The 17,574-nt window shown below is 43.7% G+C and overlaps 1 protein-coding gene across 1 annotated transcript; it reads left to right on the top strand.

Moving 5' to 3' along the window:
- The first annotated feature begins 1,248 nt into the window (after positions 1-1,248).
- Positions 1,249-3,567, top strand: LOC128446482 (centrosomal protein of 164 kDa-like). Its single transcript, XM_053429556.1, has one exon. The coding sequence runs from the start codon at positions 1,249-1,251 to the stop codon at positions 3,565-3,567; it is 2,319 nt and encodes a 772-aa protein (XP_053285531.1).
- Positions 3,568-17,574: the final 14,007 nt, after the last annotated feature.

Below are 17,574 nucleotides of genomic sequence, written 5' to 3' on the forward strand. Positions count from 1 at the left end.
ACTATATGAGGTAGATGGTCTTTCCACTCAGACTTTTTCTCTTCCTCTACAATGACTAAAATGTACTCATCACCACCTTTACTCTTTTCAAGATGGAGATAGTCAATATAGATGAGCTCATAGGGGGCACTGGATGTGATTGAACCCATAGGTGCTCTCTCTGGAATGCCTGGCTGCTTCTGTTTAATACACTAGCACTGGCGAATGACGTAATCTTCGATTTCACACTGCATAAAAGGCCAATAAAACCTCTCCCTCATCCAGTGGATCACTTTATCTGCACCAACATGTCCCATATCATCATGGAGATGTTTTAGTACATTAGATTTAAGCTTATTGGGGAGAACCAACTGTTTCCTTTGCCCTATCTGCCTGTATAATATTTCCTTGTCAAGTGTAAGTCTGTTCCACTCGTGGACTAGCCTTTCGTATCTCTCTACACATTTGTCGCTTGTCTTTGTCGTTAGGATTTCATCCTCTTTTTTCAGGTTTATCACCTCACAGATGGGAGCATCTTCCTTCTGAGCAGCTTTGATGCTTTCAGGGGTGATAACTGGAATACCTTCAGAAGGTGGTTCATCCTCAACTGGCTTCATCTGCAGTGCGGCCACCCAGGGGACATCACTGTCTTCGGCAGCTTTGTCCCCCTGCCAGATGGCAGAGATTACCTCTGGGGGCATTGTCTCTAAGAACTCGTTAAGGAGGTCGTGAAGTGGCACTGGATATCTTGACAGGGTGTCAGCGTCTGCGTTTGACTTTCCTGGCCGATATCTAATGGTGAAATGGAAGTCGGCTAACTCACCCACCCAGCGGTGTCCCACAGCGTTCAACTTGGCGGTGCTCAGGTCATAAGTAAGGGGGTTATTATCCGTATATACAGTGAAGGTGGGGGCATAATAAAGATAATCTCTAAATTTATCGCAAATTGCCCACTTCAGCGCCAGGAACAAGAGCTTGCCTGAGTGAAAGTTATAGTTCTTTTTAGCCGGCGTGAGGGTCCTGGACCCTGTAAGCAATGACACAGAGTTTCTCTCCCTGTTGTTGATAGAGCACAGCTCCCAGACCTTCATTTGATGCGTCATCGAAGGAGCCTTCTACATAGAGCTGGATTCAAAAACACACCCACAACTCCAGCTTGATCCTGTAGAATAGAAAAAAGCCAAGCTGAGCCTTATGACCAAGTGAGGACAGAGAGGTGACAGAACAGCCACCTACGAGAGTCTCATCGACAGACGTCTGCAAGTAACCATGAGTGCAACAGCCCGCATGGGAGGCCAGCTGATCCTTGAAGAGGAATACGATGAGAATTATACACCTTCTGAACAAGAGATTCAAGAGTATGCAAGAGAGATAGGCATTGATCCTGGCAGTGAGCCGGAGCTCCTGTGGCTGGCCAGAGAAGGCGTCGTTGCACCATTGCCTCCAGAGTGGAAGCCTTGTCAGGACATGACAGGGGAAATCGACTATTTCAACTTGTCTTCAGGCCAATCCACCTGGGACCACCCCTGCGATAAGCACTACCGCCTCCTGGTGGCCCAGGAGCGTGAGCGCACCCAGCTCACTGCAGCTACAGGAGGCATGGGGGCAAAGAAGGACATGAAGAAAAAGAAAGAGGAGAAGGAGAAAAAAGAGAAAAAGAGTGTTTTAGGCAGCAGGCAGAAGGAGAGGGTCTCCCTTACTCTGCCCGATTTTGATGATGACGATGACAATAACGACGATAAACTCTCCGAAAATGAGCTGAGTCCTCGCGGTACAGACAGGCTGTTGAAAAATATTCACCTGGACCAGGATGCCCTGGGAGGAGGCCTTCATTATGAGGAGTCTGAGACGGATAAAAACGTTGAGGAGGATTCATCCTCCATTGATGTCAAGCTTATGGATATCGTGGACTTGTCTGGCGCTGTCAGTCCACTGGAAAAAGATGAGAGTCAGGGAACTAAAGAACTTGAGGAGGGGGCAGAGACGAAGATTTCAGAAGCTGCCAACAGGTTTATGCTGGCTAAAGATGGAGGAAGCTCTTTAGCCCATAAAGTTGACCGACTCGTCCTCCACCAGTCCAGCCCTTCCAGCTCCTTCTCCAGCCCCTCCAACTCAGAGCGAAGTGGAGTGGAGCTAAGTCCCAAAGCCTCTCTGGGGCTCCAGAGGCCTGGAACCGCTAGAGGTCGGACAATCCGCACTTCCAACACCAAACCTGGAAATGCTGAAACCCCGTTAAAAACCCTTGACATACCACTGGATGAAAAGCCAAGCTTGAGAATCAGGAAAGACAGAGAGAATAAAGAGAGAGAGGAAGACGATGATAAGGAGAGTGAGTGGGAGGAGAGTCTTAGAGAACAAAAAGAGAAGGAGGGGGAGAGGAGGAAGGCTGATCAGGAGGTAGAGGAGGAGAAAAAACAGTTGATGGGGGAGAAAGAGAAGAGGATGTGTCTCCTCCAGGAGGAGCTGCGTAGGGAGGAGGAGGAGGAGGAGAGGATTCTGAAGGAGGAGAGTGAGGAAAGACTGAGGGCTCTGCGGCAGCGTCTCCTGTTAAAGAGGAGAGAGGAGGAGGCCAGGCTCACTGAGGAGTCTGACAGGATGCTGGAGGAAACCAGAGAGTCTATCCAGAGGGAAAGAGAGACGCACAAGCACAAGCTCAGGGAGGAGAGCGAAGCCATCCTGAAAGATTTGCTAAAAACTCTAGAGGAAGAGCGAGCAGCGGAGCGAGACAGGCTGGAAGCCCAGAAGAGGCAGGATGTTGAACTCCTTAAGGCTGAGCAGGGAGAGGAGCTGGAAGCAGAGAAGAGGAGACTCCAAGGACAGCAAGAGGAGAAACTGAACTCTCTCAAACAGGAGGTCAAAAGCACAGATATGGGCAAGGAGCTGTTGATGAGTACACGATCTGAACAGCACCTGACCGACTACCAACGAGATCTCACTGGCCTGCTCCAGGAAGTGGAGGAGGAAGAGCAGCGGGATCACGAGAGGAAGCTGGAGAAGCTGAGGGAAGACCACAAGAGAGAAATGAACAACATCAGAGAGAAATACCTGGATGAGGAGACCATACAGAGAGAGTGCTTGCTGTCCACTCTGCAGGACGACAGAGGGCACCTCCAGGCCTCCCACGCTGTCCAGCTGGAGAAACTGAGGCTTCAGCTCAACACTCAGATACAAAAGACGCTGCTCACACACTCACGCAAGGAGTCCGAAATGCAGGATCTGGCAGATCAGTTGGAGCTGAAAGTCAAAGAGCTGAAGAGCCAGGAGAGCATGCTGCAGATCAAGGTAGTAGATCTGAAGAGAAGGAGGAAGAGGCTCATAGACGAAGGAGAGGAGGTGGACACAGAGATAGAAGCCTTACCCCGGCTGAACCAGGAGAGAGACCAGCTAAAGGACGAGCTGGAGAGGATGAGAGAGGAGAAACATCAAGCCCGAGAACTCATCCAGAGAGTCAGGGAGGAGCGGAGCGAGGCAATCAAGGAAAAGGAGAGGCTGAGAGGGGAGAGGGACAAAGCCAGAGACGAGAGCAGGAGAGTGAACAAGGACATGCACACCCTGGGCCACAGCTCCCTAGCCCCACCTCCCCCCTGAGGCCCTTGAACCCTTCGTGGAACTGGGCGACTGGGAGCTCTTCAGCCAACACCGTCTACAATGCCCCCATCAGCAGCGGGCTGAAGGCCTCTGAGGATCTCTTCAACAGCCGGTGGAGCCAGATTTTCCTGAAGCAGCTGTGGACCCAGTTGCGTCCAGCACCATGAGGACCAGCTCAGCCTACTCAGCTTACACTCCTGTTAGTGAACACAGTCCCAGCCTGCGGGATTTTACATGCAGGGCTTCACATGAGTCATGTGGCCTCTGTGATTCATTCCTTTTTAAATAATAAAAAAAAAAACTTACCTACTGGCTAATTTGGCTTGAATTGGTACACCAATCTTTATTTAAACTTCAAGCAGCACAGATTCCCCTTTCATTCCTTTATTCCACTGTTCAATGGTCACATCAAATATTATACATAATTTATTGGGATTATAAACTTCTAGATAGGTCTAGGTCAGCTTGAACGCCTGCTTGTTCGTGTGTGTTGGGGTTAAGGGTTAGACTCACTTGAGCCTGTATCAGCCGGTACTGTCTGCTCTTGCTTGCCTCACCTTGATCAACGTGAATAGAAATGTTAATTAATGGGTTAACTTTAGAGAGGATCTTCTCTTTTAGCAATGAAATACATTGCTCAATATGCATGTTGTTAAAGTCCAGTGGACGTGGAGGCTCACCATCAAAGGTGGTGGAGCAGATGTTGTGCAGCAGATCCATGTTGAGGTCCAGGTCCACCCACTCATCATCAAAGCTGTGCTGTAACAGTGTGAGCAGCCCCTGCTCTTCAGCACTCAGCTCTGCACAGCCACACGGCCCCAGATTGAACTCCTCCAGGCTGCGCACCTCTCCCAAAGGACGCCACAGGGACAGGAAATGACATGAATGGTATATGCCTATTTACATCTGGACAAGAATTTACCTTAAGTTGCATGCAGAATTTATTTGTTAAAGTTTGAATTTACCAATAATTAACAATCATTGTGTATGGCAGAAAAGGTAACTCAGTAAATCACAACAGGAGAGAATAATTCATCTCTACATTGAAAATTCAGGAGCTGCTGAATAAACACTGAAAAACACTGCCTAAGAACAAACTCCTTCTGGGGTCAAAATAACACTCATGGAGGATTTAAGTAAATCCACAGCATGTCTGCTGAAAGTCTGAAGCTGTCCTAAAATGAAATGAAAAACTAACTCACTGCATTCAAAGCACTCACATGTCCTGCAGCTTCAAAGAATATGGAAACAAGTAAATAAAAGACTGCATTCAAAGAACTAAGGATCAAATTACATATAATGCACACAGGAACAAATTATTAGATTAATTTACAGATGACAAGTCTGTGATCACCAAACGTGATCAGGCCATCAGCTATTTACTCCCATCATCATTACTGTGATCATTACAACTGTGATGTGAATAAGTCAGGATTATGATGGTAGATCATCTGACAAACAGGATTAGTTTTATTACTGCTACATTCACAATCGTCTGCCCTTCACCTTTTTTATCATATTCCTCACACATACATAGACATTTAAGCACTCATGTAAGTCTTCAAAAACCCATTTATTATAATCATTGTTCATATTTGTTTTTTTTGTTTGTGTTGTGTGTTTATATATGTATGGAAAGAAAAGGTGTGTTTGCAGATAGATGAGCAGCAATACTTCTTTCTAATACTGAAGTGACGCAGAAAATATCACATTAAAAAGTTATTATCATTAACTTGGAAATCAGAATGTTTTTTTTTTTTCTAAATTAAAAACACTGGGGATTCTTGCTTTTCTAATGCCTACCAGATAAGACTTCTGCGATGTTTTTATTTTTAGTTATTAAATCCAATTGAGTTCATCCATGAGGATGTAGATGGGTATGAGACAGGAGACTGTTTCCTGCACCTGTATAGCTCCTGAAGTGGTTTATAATGATATGATAGAAAGCTTTCGTCTGGTTGGTTTAACAGCAAATCAGGTGCCGCTATTTTTTTAAAGCAACAAACACATTATCATTACTGCTGCTTCTAGTCCACCCCTGAATACTAAATCAGTGGAGCAGTGGAGGAAGATTTGTATGCCACTACTACATCCCAACTGAAGTTCACTAGTCTCATTGTCCTTTTCATAAAACCAGCATTATCCTACCGGAGGTCACAATTAGAAAATGGTAAACTGTCCCTGAAGGGATGACCATGGTCAGCAACAACACTCATTATTGATTGGTATTAAGGTCAAAAGGTGAGACAAGGAAAGATTCCCCACACATTCACACCACCACCAGCAGCCTGGACGGTTGACACAGGGCAGGTTGGCTCGATGGATTCCTCCAGATTGTGACTCTACAATCTGCAGCCTCAGCAGAGATCCAGACTCATCAGACCAGGCCCCATTTTTCAATCTTCAACTGTCCTGTGTTTGGGAGTCTGCATCACTGCAGCCTCACATTTCTGTTCTTTGCTGACATTACATTATTAACCAATAACTAAAAAGGTAACCCAAAACGTTAACTCCAACTGAAGTTCCCCAATTGGAATGTTGCAAACAGTGCAAATTGTGAGGTAGAGGTGAAAAGTTTAACATAATTTAAAGGAACATTTTGAGGTTAGCTTTAAAATGCTTTTAGGAGTAACAAACAACTAAATCTCCAACAACCTTTCAGTTATACAATAATATTTTATTATATATAATATAATATAATATATATATATATATATATATATATATATATAATATTAATAGTATTTGTTATTGCTAATAAAAGACAATAACCAATACAGGCTTATTATTTAATAATATAATATACAATAATATAATCTAGTTTGTATTGCAAATAAAAGACAACCAATATAGGGTTATTAAAACTACAAATAAGTTCGTACGCATGGGTCTAAATTTGCTTAGAAATACGCACATTTTCCCGTCAAGTTCGCTTTTATAAATCCCAACTTTGGCGTGAGAGGTGGCGTATGCACGTTTCCGGCCCCGTTTTGTGCGTACGCATTGGTTATAAATCCGACCCTCTGGGAACTACGCACATTTTCCCGTCAATTTCATTTTTATAAATCCTAACTTTGACGTGAGAAGTGGCATACGCACGTTTCAGGCCCCGTTTGGTGCGTATGTAACGGTTATAAATCCGACCCCTGGCCAGCTTTGAAAGAGTGGGAAATCGCCCCTCATTTCCACTCCACCGTCTGAGAGGGTCTTCCTTTTTGGAAATGGTTGGCTCTGCAAAGTACATCCGAACTTCATTCTTCACCCTTTCAATCTGTTGGTCCTCCTGGGTTTCCTCTTCCACCTCACTTGGACTGTCTGTCAGATTGGAGGAGGCTATCCGGAACTGACTTTTCCTGTGGAACATTTACTTTCTTCTGCTGTTGCTCACAGCCATGTATGTCCTTTGCTTCTTTGACAGCAAGATATTCAATGGTCCCTTGCAACCTTGCGCCAGCCTCAGCTGCTAAAAACCTTTCTGAACCGTGGGTCCATGGCAGCTGCGAGAAGAAGAGGGTTGTCTCTCTCTTCTGAGATGGTGTTCAGACTCTCGGTTATCCCTTTTCCTGCACTGGTGAGAAAGGCTTTTCCTGGGCCTGTCTCAAAATAGCTTTGATGTAAGGACGTGGCATAAAGCTCTCTCTCTCTGCTTCTAACCAAGGTAGGCTATAGGCTAATGTTAAAACTACAGCATAGCTAACTTAAACTACGTACATAACATAAGCCATTGTAACACACGTGCCTACCATCTCAAACATCATTTAACGCGTATTTCAGTGACCGATTAAAAAGAACAGAAAAACTGCATTCTTTGGATGTTAATATGAATCAGAACCCACATTGAATTCTTTAAACAAATCTGGATGACGGTCTTTCAGGTGCTTTGCTAAATTGGAAGTATTACCCCCCTTGGTCTGAAGACCACAGTAGCATCGTTTGCTTAATGGCTTCTGTGGATTAATGATAAAGCCACAGTCATCTGCCTCAAACGCAAAATACCAACTGTGTTTTTGTTGTAGCATTCGCATGGCTGCCACCATATTGGAACCGTTGTCATGGACTACTGCTTTTATTTTGGGAGGCAAGATGTCAAATTTTTCTATAACCTCCTCCATCCATGTCATGATGTTTGCTGCAGTATGCTTCTCCTCAAGAGTCATGGTGGCAAGGTTAAAAGTTTTCATCGGCCAAACTTCAGTGATGAAATGGCAGGACACTCCAAGGTATGCATCGGTGGCACAGCTGGTCCACACATCACCTGTCAGAGGGAGCCGTTAACCTCTTTTATGCTCCCCTTAACCTATAAAGATGTCAGAGGGGATTTGTGTTAACATTTTGAAATGCAAAGACCCACACAGTGTATACAGTAAACATACACCATATCTGTTTAGATTCATTTATTTTTTTTACATGATTGTGGCTGTTTTAGGATTTAGTTTATATTAACTGATTAATATATGAATTGTTATATAAAGTATATTATTGCTTACATTGAATATATAATGGCTATTATGGGTCTGTGTATTGTGACAGAAAAGTTGTCTCGTATTTCTTTTCCATCAAGTGGGTGAAATGGGTTCTGGGTGGCAGGTTGTATTCGGGGTTGAACTGGCGTATCATATTTTTAAACCCTTCACCATCTACCATGGGAGTGGCCTCATATCAGTGACCAGCATTTCAAGGATTGACTCCGTGAGGGCAGTTGCCTGGTGCGGAGTACAAGTCTGATTCTTTTGCAGTAAGTTATCCAACATAGCTTTAGTCTTCTTTGGACTGCATAATTCTGATTTCAAAAATACGTTTGTCAAGCAAAAGGATAACATTACACTTTAAACTCTACATTCATAACATATTTTTGTAAAGGATTCTAGAATCCTGCACAGGTATTGAGGGAGTTGCCAAGAAATGTCCGCTATCTTACAGTGGCAAGTCCGCATCGTCTTCGTAACAATGTCCAACGTGCTCCCATGGAATGCTTGCTCCGCCTGACAAATATTCCAGGTCATTTTTTTCCGTCTAAGTTGAAGTTATCCCATACTTTGGACATTCGCGGACGCGATGTTGATGGAAGGGACACGGCATTGGTCTATATTTTCTCTCTACTGCGCATGCGCGACTTTCAGAGATAGAAAGGGAGCGAGATGGCTAACTCCTCAGCTTATTCCGACAGCACCTCAGGTAAAACGACGTTTAGTTCAGCTGTGCGGCACGAAAAGCCGTAACCAACGATTCATAGACGACTAAATTCGTCGGCGATTATTTTTGGCATCGATTTGTCGAAGACGTCGACTAATCATTGCACCCCTAATCACCAACTTCTGTATGAAGGAGAATGTATTGATTAGTTGCTGTGGATAATTTAAATGCAGTGCATAGAACAAGCCAAAACAAAGAACGAGCGCATCTGTCAACCTGGGGAGATCACCGACAAAAATGTCATCCTCCACCACAGCAGAAGTGTTCACTGCATTAAAGTGGAATGCAGCACTGACGTCTTCAGTGACGAGAGTAAGTAGTTCCCCTACAAAACCTACAGAAATGATATTTATCTTCCTGGATAGCTTATTCTGCAACAATGAAGTATAAAAAAATCTCTACATGTGATAATTGAGGGAAAGTACGCCAAACACTTTCTGCAGTGTGTGTGTGTCTGCCCGTCTGTGTCGCTCACAAAAATTATAATGTTAACAGTGTGCTCAACGGTTTTGTTTTGTTTATTAATTGAATAAGGACACCTGTGATTGTTGGTGGGGGTGTCTACCTGTGGTGTGTTTGGAGTGTTGAGTGAATAAATCTCCTTGAGTGAGCGCAGCTGCTGCTGTGTGTTCGAAGTTGGTCACGTCGTTGCGTCAACTCTGTCAACAGGTTATGGGCCCAGAGTAAGTCAAGATACACCGTGTTAGCATGCTGAAGAATAGCACCATGAGTAACGCTAGAAGATCAGCAGAACATAGCGGTCGTTGGTCGCGGCTTGTGTTTGACGGGGATGAAAAGAATTACGAACTCTGGGAGACTACGTTTTTGGGCCACCTCCGGCTGCAAGGGCTGAAAGGGATTATCGAGACTGAGCCCGAGGGTGTTGAGACAGAGGCGGAAGCGGCCTCAAATGCTGAGGCATATGCTGAATTGATTCAATTCTTGGATGATAAAAGTTTATCACTAGTGATGCGAGAGGAAGCCGATGATGGGCGCGCAGTGCTAAAGATTTTGAGAGACTATTATGCAGGTAAAGGAAAGACACGAGTAATAAGCCTGTATACTGAGCTGACCTCGCTTCAAAAATCAAGCAGCGAGAGTGTGACTGAATATGTTATTCGTGCGGAAACCGCTATCACGGCATTACGAAATGCTGGAGAGACTTTGAGTGACGGGCTGCTGGTAGCTATGGTCCTGAAGGGGCTTCCTGAGACTTTTAAACCTTTTTCCATCCATGTAACACAATCAGATGAGACAATGAGGTTTACCCAATTCAAAACGAAGCTTCGAAGCTACGATGTCATCGAAAAGATGCGTGCCCCAGCCGCTGAGGACAATGTAATGCGGGTGCGACAAAGGGCTGCGAGACCCGGCAGTGCAGGGCCAACTGAACGTGGATTAGAATGGGCTGCAGCGTACGTGGTGTGCTATTGGTGTGGCCTGAGACGACACATTGCCCGTGCTTGCCAGCGCAAACTGTGGTACAGCCACTGCAAAAGCAACACACACCACGACACAACCTGCAAAAGGAGACGGCAACATGGAGGGCCGCCGAGGAAGTGACAGAGGAGTACGTATTCCTGGTGACCGATGGGGCGGCAGGATTCCAGCTGAGCAGCCAGGGTGTCTACATGAGGGGCCTGATGGTCGACTGCGGGGCAACCTCGCATATCGTCACAGACATCGCCAAGTTCAAGAGGTTTGATGACGAGTTCCAGGCCGGGACACATTGCATGGAGCTGGCTGACGGCACAAGGTGCAATAGAGTGGCAGAGTGCCGAGGTGATGCAGAGGTCTGCTTGATGGACAGCCGAGGACACCACCTCAAAACAATGCTGAGACGGGCGCTGTACATTCCCTCTTACCCGCAGGAGATATTCTCGGTGCAAGCAGCGGCTGCCAGCGGGGCGACCGTGACTTTCAAGAGAGGCGAGGACATTCTGGTGCACAAAGACAGTACAAAATTTCCCATTTATGTACATGATAGACTATATTACTTGCATACAATACCTGATGGATGTGATGACCGCGTTAAGGGATGTTATGATTTAAAGACATGGCATGAGATACTTGGTCACTGTAATTTTGATGATGTTCAGAGGTTGGAAGGTGTTGTAGATGGCATAAAAATTGAAGATAAATAAACAAACCTCCATCATTTGAAGTGTGCACCCAAGGCAAGTTTACGCAGACCAGAAACAGAAAGCCTGATGTGAGGGCTAAAAGCCCTCTAGAGCTAGTGCACACAGATTTGGCAGGTCCAATTCACCCAGAGTCCAGAGAGGGGTACAAATATGTCCTGTCATTCACTGATGATTTTTCCAGTGCAGTGTTTGTATATGCCTTTAAGAATAAAAGTGACACACTGCAAGCAACAGAGAGGTTTCTTGCAGATACGGCCCCATACGGTAAAATTCAATGTCTTAGATCTGATAATGGCACTGAGTTTACAGGAAAGCATTACAAAACTCTGTTGGTTAAGAATGGTATTAGACACGAGACCTCTGCACCATATTCTCCACATCAAAATGGTACAGTGGAGCGAAATTGGCATACACTATTTGACATGGCGCGGTGCATGCTGATAGAGTGGGTTACCTAAAGGTTTGTGGCTGTCAAGTTACTCCCTTTCTTTGTGCAGTCTCCACTTGAAGGAGTTGGAAATCTACGCAGAGTTGCTGGGCTTCACTCAATAACCACACTTTTCTTTTCCTTTTTTATCTTCTTTTATTTTGTGATTTTAAGGTTTCAGGCAAGTAGGTCGTTTGCTAGTAAGCAGGTAGCAGTTAGGTGAAAAACCTTTTAAAACAATAAACAAGATAAAGGTTGTTTCTACAATGTTCTGGAAAATATACATTTCAACAATTATTGCCTTTTCCCTCTTAAATTAAACAAAGTGCAACCTAAATTCTCCCACTTTTATCATTATTAATGTATCTAGGGATTTTATTAAGTTACTATTACAGATTTTAAATAATTTACATTTACCTAATTTTTAAATGTCATCATAATAATATAATTTCATCATAATCATTTTAACTTATTAATCTGCAACATATAAGCTCACTCAACAATCATGTTCCTAATTTAAACAATCATGACATTATGAATGAGAATCAAACTTGACAAACACTGGCATTTACAGGGTTAACCACGGCACTGCCGGTTCGGCCCCGTGGCTAACACTAGCGGCTATCGAACGCACAAACATTTCATTTGGGGTCCGCAGTCTCTCCTGATGGGCTCGGTGTCTTACCGGCTGCCTCTCTGGCGTTTGTAGATTTGTTTGCACGGGATCAGATACTAAGCACGCTTCAGTTTGCGTCTTCTCTCTTCACTTCCTTATGTAGATGTTGTGCCGCCTCCTTTATAGTCCGTGCGGCAACCTCGGACTGCCGAAAGGTTCCATTCCAGCTTGCGATGTGAGTTTCTTAATTATCGCGTTAGTTTGACTTCACAGTGGCCTTACGCAGTGCAGACAGCAGCCATAACCAGGAACAGGTGTTTTAACAATCGCACCAAACAGACACCAGTTCAGATGTTAACAGGGAGATGGCCCAATCTATCCAGGATGCAAAGGTTTGGTTCAGAGTGTTTTGCTTATAAACAAGATAAAAGAAAGCTGGATCCAAGATGTGAAAAGGGTGTTTTTATTGGTTATGACAAAAGCAGTCCAGCATACATTATCTATTTCCCTGACAGCAGGAAAGTGCAAAAGCACAGGTTAGTCAAGTTTGTTTCTAAGACCTGTGTTGAGCAACAGACTCAGACCAGCATTGTTGATGATGATGATCTGGAGCAGAGGGCCAATAGAACTAGGCAGAATGTGAATGCAAGTCCAGTAAGTGACCAGGTTCCAGTCAAAGAGGAGGAACTGAGTAGCAGTCCTCAGACCCAGACAGTTGAAGCTATGCCTGAGCCTACAAGGTACCCTTCTAGAGTGAGCAGGAGGCCAGCCTATCTCCATGACTATGTTTCTCAACAGAAATCTGATGAGGAAACTGATCAGGCACAGATGAACATAGATTTATGTTATAGAGTGACATGTAACATACCTGTAACTTTCACAGAAGCTGTAACCTCAGATAGATCAAAAGAATGGGTTGATGCAATGGATGAGGAGATGCAGTCACTTAAGAGAAAATAACACATTTACCCTAGGTAGCTTGCCTGAGGGTAAAAAAGCAGTGGGGGGTAGATGGGTTTATGCAATCAAGATCAACATGGATGGATCTGAAAAGTGCAAAGCACGTTGTGGCAAAAGGATACAGTCAGATGAGAGGTGTAGATTATGAGGAGACATTTTCCCCTACAGCTAACTAGACGAGTATCCGAGTGGTCATACAAAAAGCAGCGCAAGAAAACCTGATTTTGCACCAAATGGATGTTAAAACTGCCTACCTGAACGCACCAATGGACCATGAAATTTACATGGAACAGCCAGAGGGCTATGAGGTGAAATCTGGCACAAATGAAAAATTGGTCTGTAAGTTGGAAAGATCATTGTATGGGCTAAAGCAATCTGGCAGAAACTGGAACAAGGTGCTACAGGTTAGTACCTAACCAAAAACCATTTTGAGCAGAATCGAGCTGACCACTGTGTTTACACATGGGAAACAGAAAATGCAAAAGTGATAATTGTAATATGGGTTGATGATTGCTGCAAGTGATAAATGTTCTCAGAGATGTGAAGGACATACTTACAGAAAGATTCAAAATGAAGGACTTGGGCAAACTAAGGAATTTTTTAGGTATTGATTTTAACTGTGTGAGAATGTCACAAACAAAATATGCGGGAAAAATATTGGACAGGTTTAACATGCAGGATTGCAAACCTAGAACGACACCCTGTGAACAAAAATTAGAATATACTAATGCTGCCGAAAAGATGAATGATGTGAAAAATATAGAGAGGCAGTGGGAAGCCTCATCTATCTGACCATCTGTACTAGGCCTGATATAAGTTTTGTGGTAAGCAAACTGGCACAGTATTTCACAGAGCCAACTGTTGAGCAATGGGCCACAGTTAAAAATCTACTGAGGTATCTTAAAAGGTACAATTGACAAAGAGCTGTATTACAGAAAATGTAATGAGACACTGGGAATAAAAGCATACACTGATGCAGATTGGGCGGCTAGTAATAGGACAGACGTAGTACAACTGGCTATTGTGTAAGTCTAACCAAATGTGGTGCTTTGATTTCATGGAAGACCAAGAAAGAGCCCACTGTCAACTTGTGAGGCAGAGTATATAGCCCTAGTCACTACCATACAAGAGTGTCTATCTTAAACAGCTGTTGGAAAATCTTGATAAATATCAGTACTCACCACCTAGGGTATATGAAGATAACCAAGGTACAATAGCCTTAGCAAAAAATCCCGTAAGCAGGCAAAACTGCAAACATGTAGACATAAAGTATCATTTTATTAGGTCTACTGTAAATAATGGTACAGTTATGTTAGAGTATTGTCCAACTAATGAGATGGTAGCAGATATATTGACAAAGCCTGCAACCAGGAATAAGTTGATTTAAGTTTGCTGTATTTATTTTTGGAAGATGATGTTGCATATATTAACAATGTGAGAGCAAGTGGGGGTGTTAAAAGTGTGCTCTCAACTTGTATTATGTTTTGGATTGGTTTTGTTTATTAATTGAATACAGACACCTGTGATTGTTGGTGTGGGTGTGTACCTGTGGTGTGATTGGAGTGTTGAGTGAATAAATCTCCTTGAGTGAGCGCAGCTGTTGCTGTGTGTTCAAAGTCAGTCATGTCGTTGCGTCAACAGATAACCACATGAATTTAGTTATTAATCTATAGCGTCAGTCAGATCTTGATCGTTCTGGTCACTTTAACCCTGATGTCCGAATCAAAACGAATCAAACACAAAGTACACGTTAGTACTGTTAAACTTACCTGGCAGTCATAAACCCTGAGGAAATCCTGCAGTGCTTCTGCCATCTTGCCTGTCTTGGATGCCTTCTCCCAAGTTTCATTTGCTCCAAACTGGCCTGGTTTTCTCCGCGGAGAAAGTTGGGTAGGAAGTTCACTTCAGCTCTTGTGGCTTGTTTGATGCTGCAAGGGGGTGGTTGGCTTAAAGCAGTGGTTCTCAAACTTTTTCTTTCATGCCGCACTTATGAGCGAGAATATTTTTCTTGCCCCACCCACTCCCCTGACCCAACAAAATTATGACAAAATAGGCCAAGTTTAACTTGTGTATTTAAATAACCTATACATTAACTTCACATCACTTTCAGGAATTTCTGATAAGCATTTAAAACAACTTTTTGTGACATTTGGCACTACTTTGCTACATCAGTCTGTGTGCTTCTTACAAAAAATAGTGCAATAACTTTGCCAACTTAAGTTGTTTACTTAAATAACACGTACATTAACTTCACATCACTTTCAGGAATTTCTGATGAGCAATTAAAACAACTTTTGTGTCATTCGTCACTACATAACTCCATCAGTCTGTACTATTTCTAAAATAGAGAAAAAATAAATTAAATTGTAATCACTTTATTTCAAAGATCATAAAGTTCAACCAAAGATAACACATGCAGAAACTTGGCAAGAAAGATGGGCAAGTCACTATGTGAGAACTTAAGTCTTGTCAACTGTATTAGTGGCTGCAATGAGACTGTTTTACGCTGCAAATCTTTTCAAAACAGGGTTGTAGGCTTGATAATGCCACTCTTAAGTCATTTTCAATATTGAGCCTAGATCTGTACTTTGATTTTAGTGAGGCAACAGCAGAAAAGCCCATCTCACAGAGATAGGATGTGGCAAAGGGAAGCAGAATCCTCACAGCCCTCTGCCCTATGAGTGCAGAGAACAGCCGTGCTTTCAGTGGTCTTGTTTTTATGAAATTAACCACGTTAACATCAGCCAAAACCTTGTTTAGTTCAGGACTAAGCTGCTTTGACGCTAGAGCTTCGCAGTTCACCGATGTAGCTTTGACAAAGCTTTGTTCCTGCTGACGATATTCCTCAAGTTTTCTCTGAAAAAAGTTGAGTGGCTTATTGATGTGACTTGGCTGGAACGTTTCTAAGTGTCTTCTTAATTTGTAGGGTCTCATACTGTCCGCCGCCAGAGTTTTTCAGACACAAAATACACACGGGTCTCTCCTCATCTCCTACCGCATTCACTGTGAACCCAAGAGCAAGATAGGCTTCATCATACTTTCTCCTCAACTTAGATTTTGAACCCTGTGTCTTGTTTGTCTCGGAATCATCGCTGGTTTTCCTTTTCGTCCCTGTCAAATATCTGTCCATTTCATCCGCTTTGCTGACTTTTAAAGAGATTCCGAAGTAAAAACATTAGTTCCGATACATTAGTTCTGCATCATGGCAGGTTCACACCGAACGTGGAAGGGCTGCGCCAGCGCCAAGAACCGCCGGGCGCCTCCTTTCAGCCCCCCTGTTACTCAATTGTGCCGTTCACATTGGCTGCACCGATGATTTCGGCATCAAGTCTACCGGCACGGAGAAATGCTTGTCCAGTGTGACCAGCCAGGCGGCTGTGCGCCAGAGAACTACGCTGAGCGGCGCTGAGCTGCGCCAGAGAACTGTGCTGAGCGGCTTCCATGTATGGTTGGAACCCGGCATCACATTTCCCCCTCCCGGTCACGCGCCCCACCTGTTATGCCTCCACGCCCCACCCAGTTTGAGAATCACTGGCTTAAAGGGTTGGTTTGGCTCTTCCTGCCTGTATTTACCAGCACCTCTGCACACCCAGATCTGGCAAGCTTGGTACTATAATTCCCCATCTTGAATTTCAAGGAGAACTTCCATCCATAACATCCAGTCTGACTTGCGATTTCTCTGAGACATGGATGTGCTGTAATCAGAGCTTCAGCTGCCTTAACTATTCCTTGTCATGTGGGTATGGTTTGAAGCTATGCATCTGTTCAGCCATGTTTTCAAGGATGTTGTGCGTTTGGGACCTCGAAAGCTTCTGTGTTTTCCCAGATCTATCAAAGACAGCATTTCCTTCTTCGAGTATGTGCTCCACTTTATAAGAACTAGTAGACACCGTGAAATAATCAGGCCAAGACTTCTGACGCTGTGTTAAAGGAACATTTTCCAGAATGTCAGTATGTGTGAACAATATCTGGATCATCTCAAGAATGGGAATGTGCACTGCTGCATATGTCTTGGCGCTAGCACATACTGTACAGGAATTACCACAGGGAAGTTTTTCTCCCTGTGGTAATCTCCTTCTCTTGCATGAAGATAATTGCCCCCCTTTAGCTGTGCCACTGATGAAAATGTTACTGTCCATAACAACACTGGCTAGTGCATCCAGAGTGTATTCACTAGCGGATATGTCATGACGTTGTAAGACCTCTCTAATGGTCTTCTTGAGAAGAGGTTGGGACATATGAGTCACTATTTCCTGAGAAGAATTGTTTGCATTTTTAGGAAAAATTATGCCAAGTTATGGTGTAACTGGGCTCCTAAACTGTCACTGTCACATTGACTCTCAACCTCAAAAAGATCTAATGCAGGGATGCCACGAAGAAATTGGACAGGGGGACAGAATTTTTTTTCAAGCAAGACCTCAGGGGGCCGGATTACACTTTTGGACTGAAAAGGCCAAACACTGACTCAACACATGGATAGGTAGGCTATTTGAAATTATTCATGAAGGTCTACACATCAATACGAAATTGCATTGGCACCAAAATAGCCTACAATTACATAGCCTAAAGCAGGAGACAGTTACCCTCTAAAAACGTAACATTTTCCTATCCATGCAAGCAGCCTACATTTATAAATTAGAAATGCAACAAAATAGACTAGGTGCCAA

The sequence above is a fragment of the Pleuronectes platessa genome, chromosome 2 (genome assembly GCF_947347685.1).
Source record: "Pleuronectes platessa chromosome 2, fPlePla1.1, whole genome shotgun sequence".
NCBI lineage: Eukaryota > Metazoa > Chordata > Actinopteri > Pleuronectiformes > Pleuronectidae > Pleuronectes > Pleuronectes platessa.